The 15087-nt window shown below is 40.8% G+C and overlaps 1 protein-coding gene across 5 annotated transcripts in view; it reads right to left on the bottom strand.

Annotated features, from left to right (window-relative positions):
* Positions 1 to 5626: 5626 nt before the first annotated feature.
* The window catches only part of ARID5B (AT-rich interaction domain 5B), a 203639-nt gene continuing 194178 nt past the window's right edge, over positions 5627 to 15087 (bottom strand). For all 5 annotated transcript variants that reach the window (XM_072628859.1, XM_072628861.1, XM_072628860.1 and 2 more), the window contains 2 exons: positions 12773 to 12971; positions 5627 to 9336 (listed from right to left, as the gene is read on the bottom strand). In XM_072628859.1, the coding sequence (XP_072484960.1) occupies positions 7189 to 9336; positions 12773 to 12971 (2347 nt within the window). In that variant the 3' untranslated portion in view covers positions 5627 to 7188. The remainder of the gene's footprint in view (positions 9337 to 12772; positions 12972 to 15087) is intronic.

Raw genomic sequence — 15087 nt, forward strand, 5'->3', positions numbered from 1 at the left:
TCCCTGGGAAAAGGCATTTTGATATTGACATTTCAACCTCACTAATTCTCACAAAATCAGTCACATTTATTAAGCACATCTGTGGTGGTGGGGGAGGTTAGGGGGTGGGAGATTTGGTTAGCATTGAGGATAGAAAGAAACAAGATCATTCCTCCTTTCAAGGAGTTTACACTTGAACTGCAGGAAAGGCCATTTTGGTGCTCAAAATGTTGAAATTGTGACTATTTTAAAGAAAAAATAAATAAAAACTACTTTTAAAAGAGAAGAGTAGCTTTATTAGTTTTAAACCCTTATAATCATCCACAAAAGGCAAAACTAGTATAATGTAGAAATTCAATCAAGCCTGTTTTAATAACAGTAATGAGAATAATATATATATATATAACTTTAAAGTTTGGAAAACACTTTATATGTACTATGTTCCTTGATTCTCACAATAATCTGGTGAGGCAGGGCTATTTTTACCCTCATTTTACAGATAGGGAAAGTGAGGCCACCATTATCTGCAAGTACATCTCCACTACAGATGTTAATATCTGCATTTTAACAAATGGTGACTTGAGTTGTACCTAATGTCACTGAAAAATCAGGTGGCCAGAGTGGCTCTTACTGACATCTCTTGGGATTTATTTGCTTCTCTATCCAGCTGCCTCATTAAGATCACCATTTCATATTGAGGCTTTTAAGAAAAGACCAGCCCTTTTAAAAACAGGCTGAGTCACATACAAATGATGGCACAAGGCTTGCCCAATATAAATTTAAAAAAATACTTTGATGTTTCAATACTGCAATAGATGTTTGAACCCATCAATCAAACCTCCAAGTTGGCAAGCTACCCAGCTTGCTCCTCCTGTGCCATCCTTGCCCACATCCTCCCAAGAGGTCTCTACAGAGGGTCCACCCAAAGTGCTGCAGGCTTCCTAGCTATTTCAATGCATGATTTTATTAGTCTTATTAAAAAAAATTATCAAGGCCAAGGCCTGTTAGTTTCTAGATGGGTTGGCCCACTTGTGGAAGGGCTGGTCTTTTAGGGGAGCTAAGTGAGGTAGTGAAGATAGAGCAATGGACCTGGAATCAGGAAGACTTAAGCTCAAATTCAGCCTTAGTCACTTACTTCCTGTGTGATCCTAAGCAAATCACTTAACCCTGTTTGCCTCGGTTTCCTCATCTGTAAAATGAGATAGAGAAGGAAATAGCGAACCACTCTAGTATATCTGCCAAAAAAAACCCTCTATCACAAAGAGTTCGACACAACTGAAAACAACTAAACAAGTGACGCCAGAATTCTGGGCATGCAGTTAGCCTGGACAACGGTGTGACTTTAGGCATGTCATCGGACCTTGGCTTCCAGTTTTTTCACCTGTAAAATGTAGATAATAGTTACTATCTTTCTCCCAGGGTTGTTGTGAGGATCAAATGAAATAAAATTCATAAAGCAATTTTGCAAACCTTAAACTAATCTATTGGTTATGTTTTTTATTTGGAAAGAACGCTCAATTCATTAGACTTTCCTTAACTACCCTTCCTGACTTCATTGTATTCAGCTTCTCTTGATTCTGTCCCCAGGTGTTCAGGTCCTTTCCACAAGTTAGAAATGGGCCAAACCATTAGTAAACAGACCAGCCTCTCTGCTAAAGGCTAACCACAAAGACTTACAAATCATTTGTGACTCCTGTGCTGTTTGAATGCCAGCCGGTTCCTGACATGAATTTACTTAGGATTCCCTTTCTCACACTGGGCACCATTGTGAATGTCTAGCTTGATCAGATCTTGCTGTGGGTTCTCCAATAGAGGCTTTTGGACTCATTTTCTTCTAAAAGGAACTTGCGATCATTACCTATGAACCATTAACCATTTGAGAGTCACCTCTGGCCAAGCCAACCCTTGTCTCTCAAGGCAAGTCATCTAACTCTGGGCCTCAGTTTCTTCACCTATCAAATGAACATTTGGACTAGTGGATCTCTGAAGCCCCTTCCAGCCATAAAGTCAGTGAAACATGGAAATCTTTTTTTTCCTTTTTCTTATCATGTGCAGGATCTCATAAATGCTGATTGTGAACTAACATCTGAGTTGCTCTCTTTTTTCAAAGGGCTTCAATCAACCAGTTTATTGGAGAGGGGCAAGGGAAACATGCCTCCTATGAAGTATGGCATGGTAGATGGAGCACAGGACAGTCAGGAAGCCACGAATTCAAATCCTACCTTGCCCTTACCATGTGACTCTGCGCAAGTCATTTAACCTGTTTGCCTCAGTTTCCTCACCTGCAAAATGGGAAACAAATAGCACCTACCTCCCAGGGCTGTTTTGAGGATAAAATGAGATGTTTGCAAAGCACCCTGCAAATCAGTGTGAGCTATTGCACACTATAAACAGAAGGGAATGATTGGAAAGCACAGGAAGGCCTTGGGTGGCTTTGCCCTGGAAGTGCTAGGATGATGAATTTGCAGAGATGACATGTACCGTGGAAATGGGGGTAGGGGTTGGGAAGAAGGTGTGACTGTTGGTGATGGGATGTAATTCAGCAGGGACCTCCACGAACTGGAAATCTCCAAACAAGGCTCAGTCCACATGTACACAACTCAAGCACTTGTTTGGGGCAGATTCCTGCCCATCCCTCTTACCTACCCACCTGAGCAGGTTATGAAAGTCAGCTCTGCCTGAGCCCCTGCTTCTCTGCCACAGCTGACAGGGGGGTGTCTCAGAGCAAGTCACTGGGGAGTACCCCCTTTCAGACTATAGGCTCAGCAACTCTGGGAGGAATGCCAGATTTGATCAAGAAAAAACTCCTAGTACTGATTTAAGGAGGCTCATTCAGGAGATCAGTACTGATCAGAAATTGTCTGGGGATATATTTGAATAGCGTGCTATAGGGATACGCAATGTTATCCTAGTGGAAAGATGGCCCAGTTTGGTCTCATCTGGATTTGAAAGCCTCCTCCCTAGCTCTTACAACTTCAAAAACTTCACACTGCTCTGGGCCTCAGTTTCCTCATCTGCAAAATGAGGCCTTCCCACTAGATTTCAAAGGTACTTTCCAGTTTGGGGTGGATACTGCTCTTCTCCCCTAGCTTTTGTTGACATAAAAGAAGCAAAGGTTGGGGGCAGAGGTGGGGCAGCCTTCAAAGTCCAGTGACTTCTCAACAGGAAAAGTGGGAGATAGAATTATTACTCAGGCACCAAAGGGAACAGATAGTAACATTTTTTATTAAATATGACAGTGGATCAAAAAGTACAAAATATCTCTTGCCTGCTATGTGATTGGGAAACTATTGGCACGTGATACAGTATCAAAAGCATTAATAAGTACAATTTGGAAAACATACAAAATCGAGTGTTTATAGTTGGCTCAGCTTTATTTCTGGTAGTGTTCAAACTAATGCAGAGGTTACTCAATAACCTCCTCCATGGGAAAGCCTCTAATATCACTGGGCCATTTTACTATATACAAATAACCACCTTACAGAGCATAGAGGTTACATAACTCAAATCACCAAAAGTATACAATATTTACAACAAAGGAAAAGTTTAAAAAAGTATAAACAGCCAAGAGATTATACTGCCTTTCCTTCAAACATATTTCAACCATAGGGAGACAAGCAGAATATCAAATACATTTACAGCCAACACTGGAGTTAAGTGCTTATGATGATCGTTTCAATGGTGTGGGTCTCGCCAGAGTGAAATCATTCCCATTCCTCATTAAGATCAGGACAATTGGAAAATTGGACCAGATGGGACTTGGCTGACCACCACAAAATGTGACCGTATGGAACAATCAGTGAAGAGAAAAATGAACTGCTCTCTTTGAAGGCACACTACATAAAAGATTTTTGTGGGACCAACTCAAAACTTCCATGAGACACAGTAACATAGTAAGATACAGTACTTAAGAACTCATGCACCAGTTCAGTAAATTGTAAAGTCAATATTGGGCTTGAACAAATCATTCTTTATGCTCTGATAAATGTGAACTGAGAGTCTCCAATAACTTAACTAAATAAGACAATCCTGTTGCAAATATTCCACATTCTAATCATTTACCAGGAGGACGCTGAATTCTGAAACTCAACCGGGCTCTATTTTTAAAATTGAGTTTGCTAAAGTCAAAAGAGTTGTTTTTGTATTTTCCTTTCCTTTTTTTTTTTTTGGTGGTGGTAGTGGGGGAGGGTTGTTATTTAAATCTTATAACCTCCAAAATATCCAATGAATCACTTAGTGCATTTGGAATTGCAACATTTCTTGGAAGCTGTTCTCAGTAAATAGATTTATGACTGTAGCCCATTAGATTCCACAGTTTCCTTTACAAAACTACCAATAACAATGGTTTGGTTGCACAACAAAAGGCTTGCACAACTCCATTCAATAATAAGGCCCCTTGGACTCAAACAATACAAACAAAGCCCCATGTAAGACTTAAAAAAAAAAAAAAGCCTTTCTCAGCCAATGAGGAATTCAATGGTCCTTGGGGGGAAAGAATTCCAAGATTTTGGTTGAGATTAAAAAAAAACAACAACAACAACAAAAAATAACGTGTTGCTTCCAGAGGGAGTGCCACCATCTCTCATTAGTGGTCCTGAGGTTTTACCTAGCATTTGATCTCCCTCAGAGAGAAACAGTGAGCCTCCTCTTGCAACAGATGAAAATAATGAATGCTGGCTTCTATTAATGTGATTTGAAAATGGCATGACCCAATTCCAACCTGATGGAACCAAAGTGAGATCAGTGCGTTGCGGAAAACATATACCCCCAGCTCCGCAATTTATGGGTGATGCCCCCCAAAAGGGGAGCCCCCATTTTTTTTAACACAAGCTCGTTTACTGTGAAATGAGCCATGGGGTTGTTTTTCTTTCATATTCTCTGGTTCTGTCACAATTTATATCTAGTGCAACTTCCTTATATGTCCCTGCTGGAAGGAAACCAGCTGGGATTGTGATGTTCTCTCTCTCTCTCTCTCTCTCTCTCTCTCACTCTCTTGTGCAACAGCACGATAACATGCACTCACACATGTATAACCTAAAGTCTATTAGTTTATTTAATATTCTCTCCTATATATGTATATATGGCCATATATACATATATGCACACACACCCACACACGTGTTTGTTTGTTTGTTTGTTTTCCCCACAGGAAGGTAAGTAATTCATTGAAGCAAATGGAACTTTGAACACTGGATGACTACATTCTTCTGTTTTCACCTTTGGATATTAAGTATGTTACATTAGATATTTGGCTTTATGTCGTGGTGACATTTCAATACAAATAGGTGCACTGCATGCATGGCTTTGTTCTAGAGCCTTACTGGTTCGGAAAATTCTGCAGGCGAGTTACTTATTTAGAAGCTGAAAATTGTCATCAATTTTCATACAACAAAACATTTCAGAGGACAAAAAACCCCAAACCTCAGGTAAATAGAGAACTAATGTCTATGGGAAACCATGGGGGAGGAGACTGATAGAGAGTTTCAACAAAATGACCATCTATGGATATTGGAGGGGGGACTCTCAGGGAAGGCTGAAAGGAAACCCACCATTTTTTTTTGGACTGACAAAACATTTTGAAAACAAAACACCCTGTAGTTACATCTCAGTAGCCCATGTAACACAGAGGCAAAACAAATCATCCACATCTTTCCATGGCTTGACCAGCGTGAGCATTTATTTCAGACGACAGAAGCAAACATCAAGCAAAATCGGTTGCCAGAGAGGCCATTGGTAGAAACAGCCACCACGACAACACTGCCTTTGCAACCAAAGATGAGTTTCTTTTTTATCTGTGTAATTAAATACTCCAATTGCAATCCATAGCCATGATGACATGGCAGCAGTGGGCTCTTCTTTGTATCTGTAAGAGGCCACCTGGACCAGGTGAGCGATGACACTAAGGACAGCTCGGCTGGGGGAAGGTGTCTGATGTCTAGGCATTCTCCTCGGATAAGTTAGTCCCATCTGGCCTTCTCTCCCCTCCCCCCACCCGCCCTCTAGCCCTCCTTCCTTCAGCCTCTTAAAGGGTTTCGACCCAACATTAGTAGAGATCATCTTGGCTCCTGCTTTAATTTCTGGAATTCCTAAAATATCTGTACAGCCCACAAATATGTCCTCTGGATTTGGTTGTTATTCTGTAACTTGTTGCCAATGAAGTTTGTGATTTTATGATTCCTCTGGTATGTAGGACAGTTTCACAGCCTAGATAAGGTAAGTACAATGCTGAACATTTTCACAGAACCCAACGCTTCAAAGCAAAGCCTTCGGCTGGGTACACAATGGAGAAGTTCTTTTGGCTCTGCCATGTAGGAGGAACAAAATCCTTAAATTGCAGATTGCAAAATGAACTTGGTTTGCACCGCTGTGTGATCCGCCGTCGGTCTCTCTCTTTCTCTCCATTTGTTCCACTTGAATTGGTTGCTTCAATTTGTAAACAATAACTTTACCACCCAAAGCTGCTCCAAATGATAAGATGTGGAAAAAAATATACACACATCAACAACTAGGACAGCCCTTAAAAAAAAACAAAAAACAAAAACAAAAAACAAAACAGGAAACAGAAACAAAAGACCTGCCAACAAAATGATACTGTTTAATTAAAAAAAATAGGACAGAATAAATTGGGGAGGAAGGGGGAAATGGAACTACCTGTATATAAATTACGTGAACAAACAAATACAGGTACCTTTTAAGAAGCAAGTCTATACAGTCAATTGAACAGTGTTTACTTTTCCGGCTTAATAGTGTCAAAAGGAAAGATCGATTGCAGATTCACTATACATTGCATTGATTAAACCTTGAAAAGTCAAGCAACTGACCCAAAGATGGGTATCCCTTGATGCTGTGGATTCACCACAGTCTTCCTTTGCCCCACCTCTTTAGCTCAGGCCCAACCATCCGAGGGCAGAAGAGGGTCTCTTTGAGCAATTTTTGGACGTTGTAAATCCCTTCACAAAAGTCGTGTGCAAAGTGAAATGATTTGGAGGTTGGGGAGGTCATCGATATCAGGGAGGGTCAAGACTGACCTAGCCAAAGCATCCATAGTCTTACCCCAATCAAAGAGACCTTTTCATTCAATTCCCAGGGTGGATCCTGAGCCCTAGTTTAGAAGGAACACTGACTTCTCCTTCTTTAAGATGTCATCATGGGGTAAGGAGTGAAGCTACAAGATTGACATTTGCATTCAGATGCTTTGGAAGGGGAAGTTTACAGTTTTGTACTGGGGTGGACAGATGACAGTTGGGAAGATGGGAAGGCCGCCTGAGGGTTTATAGCAGCTAGAGGGTAGATGCTGTTGTGCAAAATCTCTCCGTAGGAACTTCCTACAGGTGTGGCTGTAGCTAAATGTCTATAGAGCTGCTGAGAATTTGCTGGAGATGTGAAGATCCCACGCTGCATCACAAGCGAATGAAAAGCCAGGGGTTGCATTAGTGGAGAGAGCACAGTTTGGTTTTTCAAGTACTGCAAAGGGTGAGAATATCCAGCTGGGACACGAGAATTGAGACCCGAACACAGGGTTCCTGGATACAACCCTGTGAAGATAGGAGAGGAGAGGGGGAGTTTGTGGCTCTCCAACGTGCTGCTGGCATGCCCCCCATGACCTGGCTTAGCGCTTTCGCCATCCTGCTCTGGGGCTTTGTCCTTTGCCGAGGCCTCCTTGGAGGAATCCAGGGGAGACACAGCACGGATTTTTTTCCCCGAAATCACAAGATCCAAATCCTCCAGGCTCCTCTTTAAAGGTCGTGCTGCGCCAATATTCTGGGAGCTTGTTTTGCGGTGTATCATTGGATGAACCATTCCCTCCATCTTCCTTAAATTTTCCAGTCTCACATGGTGAGGCTTTCCAGACCTAGGAAGTGATTCAATGTATTTTTTGGGGGCCGACATGGTCATGGGTGACACTCGGCAGGCTTTGGGGTTACAGTCTCGATTTGTCTGGCTGCTCATAACCTGAAACTGTGAAATAGTTTTGCCTTCCTGATGTCCCACTGATGAATGAGCCAGGCCCAGGGCCTTTCCAGTCTGCTTATGTGTGCTCTTTGGAAGACTCAAATCTGTGGGCTGATCATCTGAAGAGGCTTCCAATGCCGACTTTTTGTCTTGCAGATGCAAAGACGTGTGATAATTTACATTGAGTTTTTCTTGGTGTTTATGTGAAAGGAAAGTAGAAATATTTTCTGATTCTCTATACATGTCTCGGGGGGGATATTTAGATGTCTGTTCATTATTAAGGTGGTGTTCTGTATGTCGGTAAAGGTTGTGTAAATGAGGAGATGAATAGAAATCTGCCAGAAAGCTGGGCACATGGGAATGCTGGAGTGCCCTTTTCTCCATCAGTTTGTCTTTGCTCTCCTCTAGATCTGATTTTAGTCCATATGACTCAGTGAGTGGATTAAGGTGATGTTTGGAGAAACTGCAGCGGTGGGGATCTGGCTTACTTAATTTGTCATGCTTAAAGACTTCATTAATTACTTTCCTCTCTTCAGAAGTCTTGCTTTTGAAACTCTGCACATGCTGTATTACCGATGGCCGGCTGACCACCATGTGGTCTGCATTGGGACCGTGATGGGCCTGGGACAAACCTGAACACAGTTCATCTCTACTAGTCAGTTTCTTTTTGCTGATCAAAGGGGGAGGGGAGCCATAGGGATAGCTGCTGGATAAACTGGCCCCGCTCACTTGGGACAGAAGTTTTTTCTTTGCCAACGGAGACATGATGCCTGGATTACCCCGGGAGTAAAGCAAGGGGGTATAGTTAAATGCAGGGTCATCGTGGGGAACTGTCAACTCTTTCTCTTTGAACATGTCAAATGACTGGACCACAAGGACCTTGGGGTTTTGTTTCAACGCATCATGGATATCATCGTGTCCAAGCTGGTCCACTTTCACAGTGCAGTTGGCGATGTAATCAGCCATCACAGGCAGCTTGTCATCTTCTATCTCATTCTGGCTTGCCAAAGGCAGCTGCATGGTGGGGAAACCACTGAATGGGGTTTCCTGAAGCTCATTTTCAGGGCTCTCTGTAAAACTGCAGGTTTGAGGCTCTTGCTTCATGTCAATGAGGACATCTGGCGATGGGTGCAACTCTTTGCCAACCAATGGAATCTGACCTGGCTCCTCTTCAGAAAGCAATGGAGGAAGGAAGGAAGATTGAGCCTCCTCCTCCTTGGCCTTGGCCTCTTCAGCTTTCTCCCTGTTTGAGCCTTGGTCCTTCAAGTCTCCTTTATCTGGGTCTGCTCCGGATGCAAGCACCTCTGCTGGGATTCCTTCCATATGTTTCTTCAATTCTACTGCGGCAAGGGGTGTGGTCAGACTTCTCGGATCTGGCATCTCCTTCTCCTTCTCCGATGAGACCTAATAAAATATTTCAATAGATAGTCAGAAGAAAGCAAAGAATGTTGACAGATCCCACTATGAAATACAATATTACATCCAGCAGCCTTCCTTAAAAACAGGCTTGTCAATCACCTCTGAGAGTTTTGAAAGGTTTTATTACTCCCCAATCACGGCTCTAAACAAAGAAATCTAAATTACAGAAACATTAAGGGAAATACGCATATCGACTCTGGTTTCTTATGAGACACCTATCAAAATAGCAAAGCCGTGTATACTGATGGTATACAATCATATCATCTCTTGATTCCAACATATAGTTTAATTCTGAGGTTGTCTTCTTGTCAAATCAGTCAATTATCCAAATGGGTTTTAAATTGCATGTTGTAGTTTTATGACACCACTGAGAAAGATTAAAAAAAAAATAGTTGCTCTCTTCCAGAAGACAGGCAACCCCATTAAAAGAACCATACAACATACAAAGTGCCTTCTCACCTCTTTTTGCTCGAGATGGCCAGATTCACTCTAATTTCTGCAATTTGGTGAACTTAAAATTAGTGACTGCTTAGGTGTTAATAATTTTTCCTTGGTGCCACATGATACACAAATAATGCTAAAATATTTAAAAATTATGCAGATGCCATGGCAGCCTGCCTGCCAAGGAGAAAAGAAACTCCCAGTCTCCCTTGCAGCATTGTGGCAAGCTACATTTTTATTAAAGCTAAAAATGAAGTTGTCAACATTCAGGCAATGTGTGCCATTACAAATATAGCTTTTCTCTTCCCTGAAATAAGTTATCATCAATGAGACAGCCCCTCTTTGTGCTGCCCCATTGACAAAGCTTGTGGGCACAATCCACTCCATTCATTCCATTATGGAGCCAGATGAACTGTGACCTCCAAAGGTCATTATAACTTTCCATCTGTGACCCCAGCTGACTGACAAGGCCTTTCATAAAAGCTGTCATGTCCTCCTGACATGCCTTGGCAGAGGATGGTCACAAAACTATGCTTTGTGTTGGTCTTTTATGATATCTGTCTCACCCTCCAACTTTATTCTCCTCAGCTGCTAAGACAAGCATCAAGAAAGTGATTATCTAAATGTTGCATGAAGGTCTTTGGGTGAGCCTTGGTGGTGGAGGTGGCAGAGAAAGCCTTTAATATATCATACTCACATCAATTTAAGAGGTGTTTCTTCACAAGACCCCGCTGTGCTTGGGGATGCACAGTTTGTTACAATTTTAGGTCATCCATCTCATCCTTGCACAAAGAGATTTTTTTTTTTTAAAAGTCTAAATATCAATATGTCCTCCCAGATCTTAAGAAACTTATAGCTGGCAGCAACTTTGTACTGATTCACTAATTATTGCCAATATGACCGTGGGCAAATCACTTAACTGTTTTGGGTCTCAGCTTCCTTTTCTGTAAAATGAAAGGAGGAGTTAGACTAGATCATCTCTAAGGCTCCTCCCAGTCCTGAGTCCTATGGTCTCTCATTTTACAGAGGAGAAAACTGAGGCCCAGTCACTTGCCTAAGGTAATACTCTATTTAGCTAGTGAGAGCACCAAGGCCAGTAACACATTATTCCAGATCCTCTGATGACCACACCAGCCAGGCTTTCTTCCACATAAACACTATTCTCTTGAGCTTATACATTCATGAAAATGGTAGAAAAAACGAGTGAGTCAAAGGGGAAAAAAAGGCAATTCATATTTAATATTTTGCCCTTTAGTTTGCTGAAGCTACAAGATGAAGGTTTAGTTGTTGGGGAGCTGCAGAATCACATGATGATTTCTGGAGAAACTCACGAATCCTTGAGAATCGAGGATTAACTCAAGGGCAGTTTTTTTCCTGGCATCCAATGTGGGTATACATATCCTTAAAATAGCATAAACCTGGCAATTCAAGTCAATGAGAAGCAAACAATTTAAGAGGAAGACCTGCCACTCCCAATTTTTATATGATAATCTGGCTCAGTAGCAGAAGTAGTCAAAATCTTTCTAAATGGGGCCAAATGACGTGTCCAAGGTCACACTGACAGGAAGCCTCAAAGGTGAAACCTAAGTGTAACTTCTGAGTTAGCATTCCTGAATGTTGTCACCTTTGGACAAGGGTTATATGAGGTAGGTTTGGACTTGCTTGTTGTACTACGTCAGCGGGTTGGCCAAGGATGAGGCCTACAGCAGATAGGCAAGCACCCAACCATAAAAAAGAGACATTCAAAGGTCACCCTTGCCCCCAGTATCCATAGCTGGATCTGTTGGATCTAGGCAACAGTTGTGCATACAGCAGACAACGTTCCCCTGCAATCAGAGGTGCAAGAGATGAACTTAGATGCCTCCTTGATTCTGGTCACGTAATGTGGCCAATTCATAGGAGAGTGTGTGTGTGTGTGTGTGTGTGTGTGTGTGTGTGTGTGTGTGTGTGCGCACGCATGTGCGTGTGTATGTATTTAAATTGCTAGGAATTAAAATGTTTATGAAATGAAAAACATTTTTTTCTGTTATCTATATAATATATTTCATCTATTTCTACAAGATTCAGCTGAGATGTTTAATTTTCAATTAGGGAGGGTTGTTTTTTTTTTAATTTTATTTTTTAAGAAGCTACTGTTTAATTAGAACATCTCCTCTGGGTTCATTATAGACTTGATTTTTAGGGGTGTTTAATAAAAGCACCAAAATTTCCCCTGGGGTTGAATCCTAAAACATGTTGCTTTGAATGTGGCTCCTAAATTGTTGTTGGTGTTTTAATAGGGAGCAAGGTTTTAAAAAATTTATTCATGTTATAACAGATTTCAAAACCAGTCTCTATGTCTAGTTTCTGAGAGGGTTTCCATCAGAGCAGTTGTGGTCTGCTAGTGGCTGGTGCTAGTTTTAAAATGGTCAGAAACTACCTATTAACAGAAAAGATAATAATGGTTTCTGAGGAGCCATTTCAAAACTACCCAATAAATAATGTGTATTGAAAATGGTCTCAAATAGGTTTTCCACACAACGCATTTGGGCATCATGGTCAGATCAATTACATTGGGCAGGGATAACTCAAAGTTACTTAGGCACTGAATGACTATGATACATCCATGATTAAGGCCTGACTTATCTAGTTTGAAACCTCAATTGATTTTTAAAATTCTTTTCAAATTCGCTGAATGCCTGGTGTGCTGCTGAGATTCTAATGCAGTTCTGGGAGGCTCTTTGCTAGCCCTCAGCAGAAACCACACTGCCTCCAGACACCTGCTGGCCATCAGGCCCCTGAAGGAGGGACTGTGATGGGTGCTGATGAAAGCTCATCCCCAACAGAGAACCCCAAAAGAAGATCCAGCAGAACTTTTTAGCCCTTGAGCAAGCTATAAGAGAAGACCTTTGGGTCAAATGTGTAAATTCCACCCAGAAGACTCAAAAGCAGGCATTTCTCATTATAGCATTTCAACACAGGAATATGGTGGCTAACCAACCTCAGGAGTGTCTTGGGACTTCGAGGCATTTTCTTTTTCTTTTTTGTTCTTTGGGTTTTCACTTTTGATGCGTTTGGTTCCAGATAATTTTGTTTTGCTTTCACTCTCCTGGGAACTGTTATCCTGTTTTCGAGGTTTGACTGGAGGGAGGGGCTTGTCTTCCTCTCCTTTAATAAATCTTTCATATGGCAGTATTAACCTAAAGGATTAAAGAAAAAATAATTGATCAGCTCTTACAATTTCAGCCAAGAACATTGCATGGTGGCTCACTTTCTTCTCTTTTTATTATATTCAATGTTTTACCAAATCACAAAAGAGTCAGAGAAGGGATGGTCCTTCAAGTTAATCTTCATTTTACAAATAAGAAAACTGAGGTCTAGAGGAGGCTTTCCCAAGGTGCTATATGGCAAGAGCTGGGACTAGAACCCAGGTCTGTTTACTTCATATTTAGAGATTTTTCATTAAAAATGACATTCCCCCATTGGCATAAACACATTTCTAGAAATTCTCTCTAAACTGGCATTAACCTGTCATAATCAGAATCAACACTTAATATCTTAAACAATCTTCTATGGAACGTATGCCTCTTGACTTCGTTTTATACAACTTGATGGTTACAAAGCGCTTTATACCTATTTGTGACTCACAACAACCCTGGGATATAGGAAGTGTGTCATCATTACTGCCATTTTCCAGCTGAGAAAACTCAGGTTCAGATGGTTAAGTGACCTGCTCAAGTGCATATGGCAATTAAGTGGCAGAATCATAACATCTGGATTTGAACCTGGGTTCTAAATGCCATTGTTCCACTCTTTCTACTCTACCCAAAGATGTCAGGGAAGACACACTGTAATGAAAGCACAGCTGACAAATATGGCACACCCAGGTTAGCAAGAGGGCAGTAATATTTCCAGAAACTGAAGGCTTGGCATGAGTGGGGGGTTAATGACTCCTTCCATGTTGGCAGGAGTTCAAGGACAGTCCCACCAAACAGTAGGCGCCTTATCAATCATTTCCAAGGAGAAAAACTTTTTCGGGGTCTCCAGCAGTAGGGAGGGAGTTTCGTGAGACTCCAGTTAGAATGAAATCATAAGGCAGCAAAGAGAAGAAAGGCAACAGGACCACAAAAATCAGAGGACTAAAAAATTCAAGAATTTTAATTATGTAACTTTCTTTAACAAAATCCATAAAATTGCTTTAAAAAAAGAGAAACATCAAACAGCTTTCATTTTAATCTGTTTTCCCTTTGCGACGTAGCTCTTGATCTGAACGGGAAAAATAGCTGATGTAATTAAAAGGGATGGATTGCATTACAATCTCAGTTTCAACTTCAGTGATTAAAGTTTTTATAATGCATTTGGTGTGATTAATGACTCACTGTGGGATTAATACAAGACTCAGCCTTAAAAATATGAACTTTAATACAACAAACATAATTTGTTTTAAATAAGACAAGTTGACTCAATGAAGAAAATGCACTCTACTTATAAACAGCATAAATCTGTTCAAAGATTGGGAATCCTAATTATCTTTAATCTAAGACTCCCAGGCAGAAAACCCTTTGCCTGGGATGTTCATTTGTTATTCTACAATTGGTTTCTAACCATGCAGTTTGGATCTCTACCTCTTGACTATACCGATAGTTCTGGTTTTAAGAGTGCAGAAATGGAGCTGCCTGTGATCATAAAATTTCATTTTTTAATAAAATATACATAAAATATGGTAAAATCAAATCCCAATTTATGCCATATTAGAAACAAAATTCATTAACTGAGCATGCTCTGACAAGGTATGTGCAAGGAGGCGTGAATAATACTTTCGAGCCCTAAATTTGGCAGTGGGCCAGCAACAAAGCTAAGGAGAGCCCATGGGGAATATTCATCTTCAGATCCCATTACAAACTGAGTTTAAACATGTTACAGCTGCTAAAACTGGAAAGTACTCCCTCTATGCAGACTTACTAAAATAATATATAGCTGCCAAATACCTGCTTCCCACTGTAATATTACAGCTAATGTTTATATAATAAAAAGCATAACTAAGCAGAATAAGAGAGGAAAAAAAACAATCTTGTTCATACTTGAATTTATTTTACTTCATTGGTAAAGTCCCCCAACATTCCCCCAAACATCTAATAATCTCACCTGGGTCCTGCCAAGGGCCCCCTCACTTCACAGCAGTGAAAAGTTGGGGTTCACATGAGGACAATATTTACATCCTTTCCCTCCATGTATTAAATATTTAAAATTGACTTTAATCAAAACACATTTTATTGCAATAGTTGTTATCACAGAGATAGAACTGTCTAATTTTTG

The sequence above is a fragment of the Notamacropus eugenii genome, chromosome 1 (genome assembly GCF_028372415.1).
Source record: "Notamacropus eugenii isolate mMacEug1 chromosome 1, mMacEug1.pri_v2, whole genome shotgun sequence".
NCBI classification, from domain to species: Eukaryota; Metazoa; Chordata; class Mammalia; order Diprotodontia; family Macropodidae; genus Notamacropus; species Notamacropus eugenii.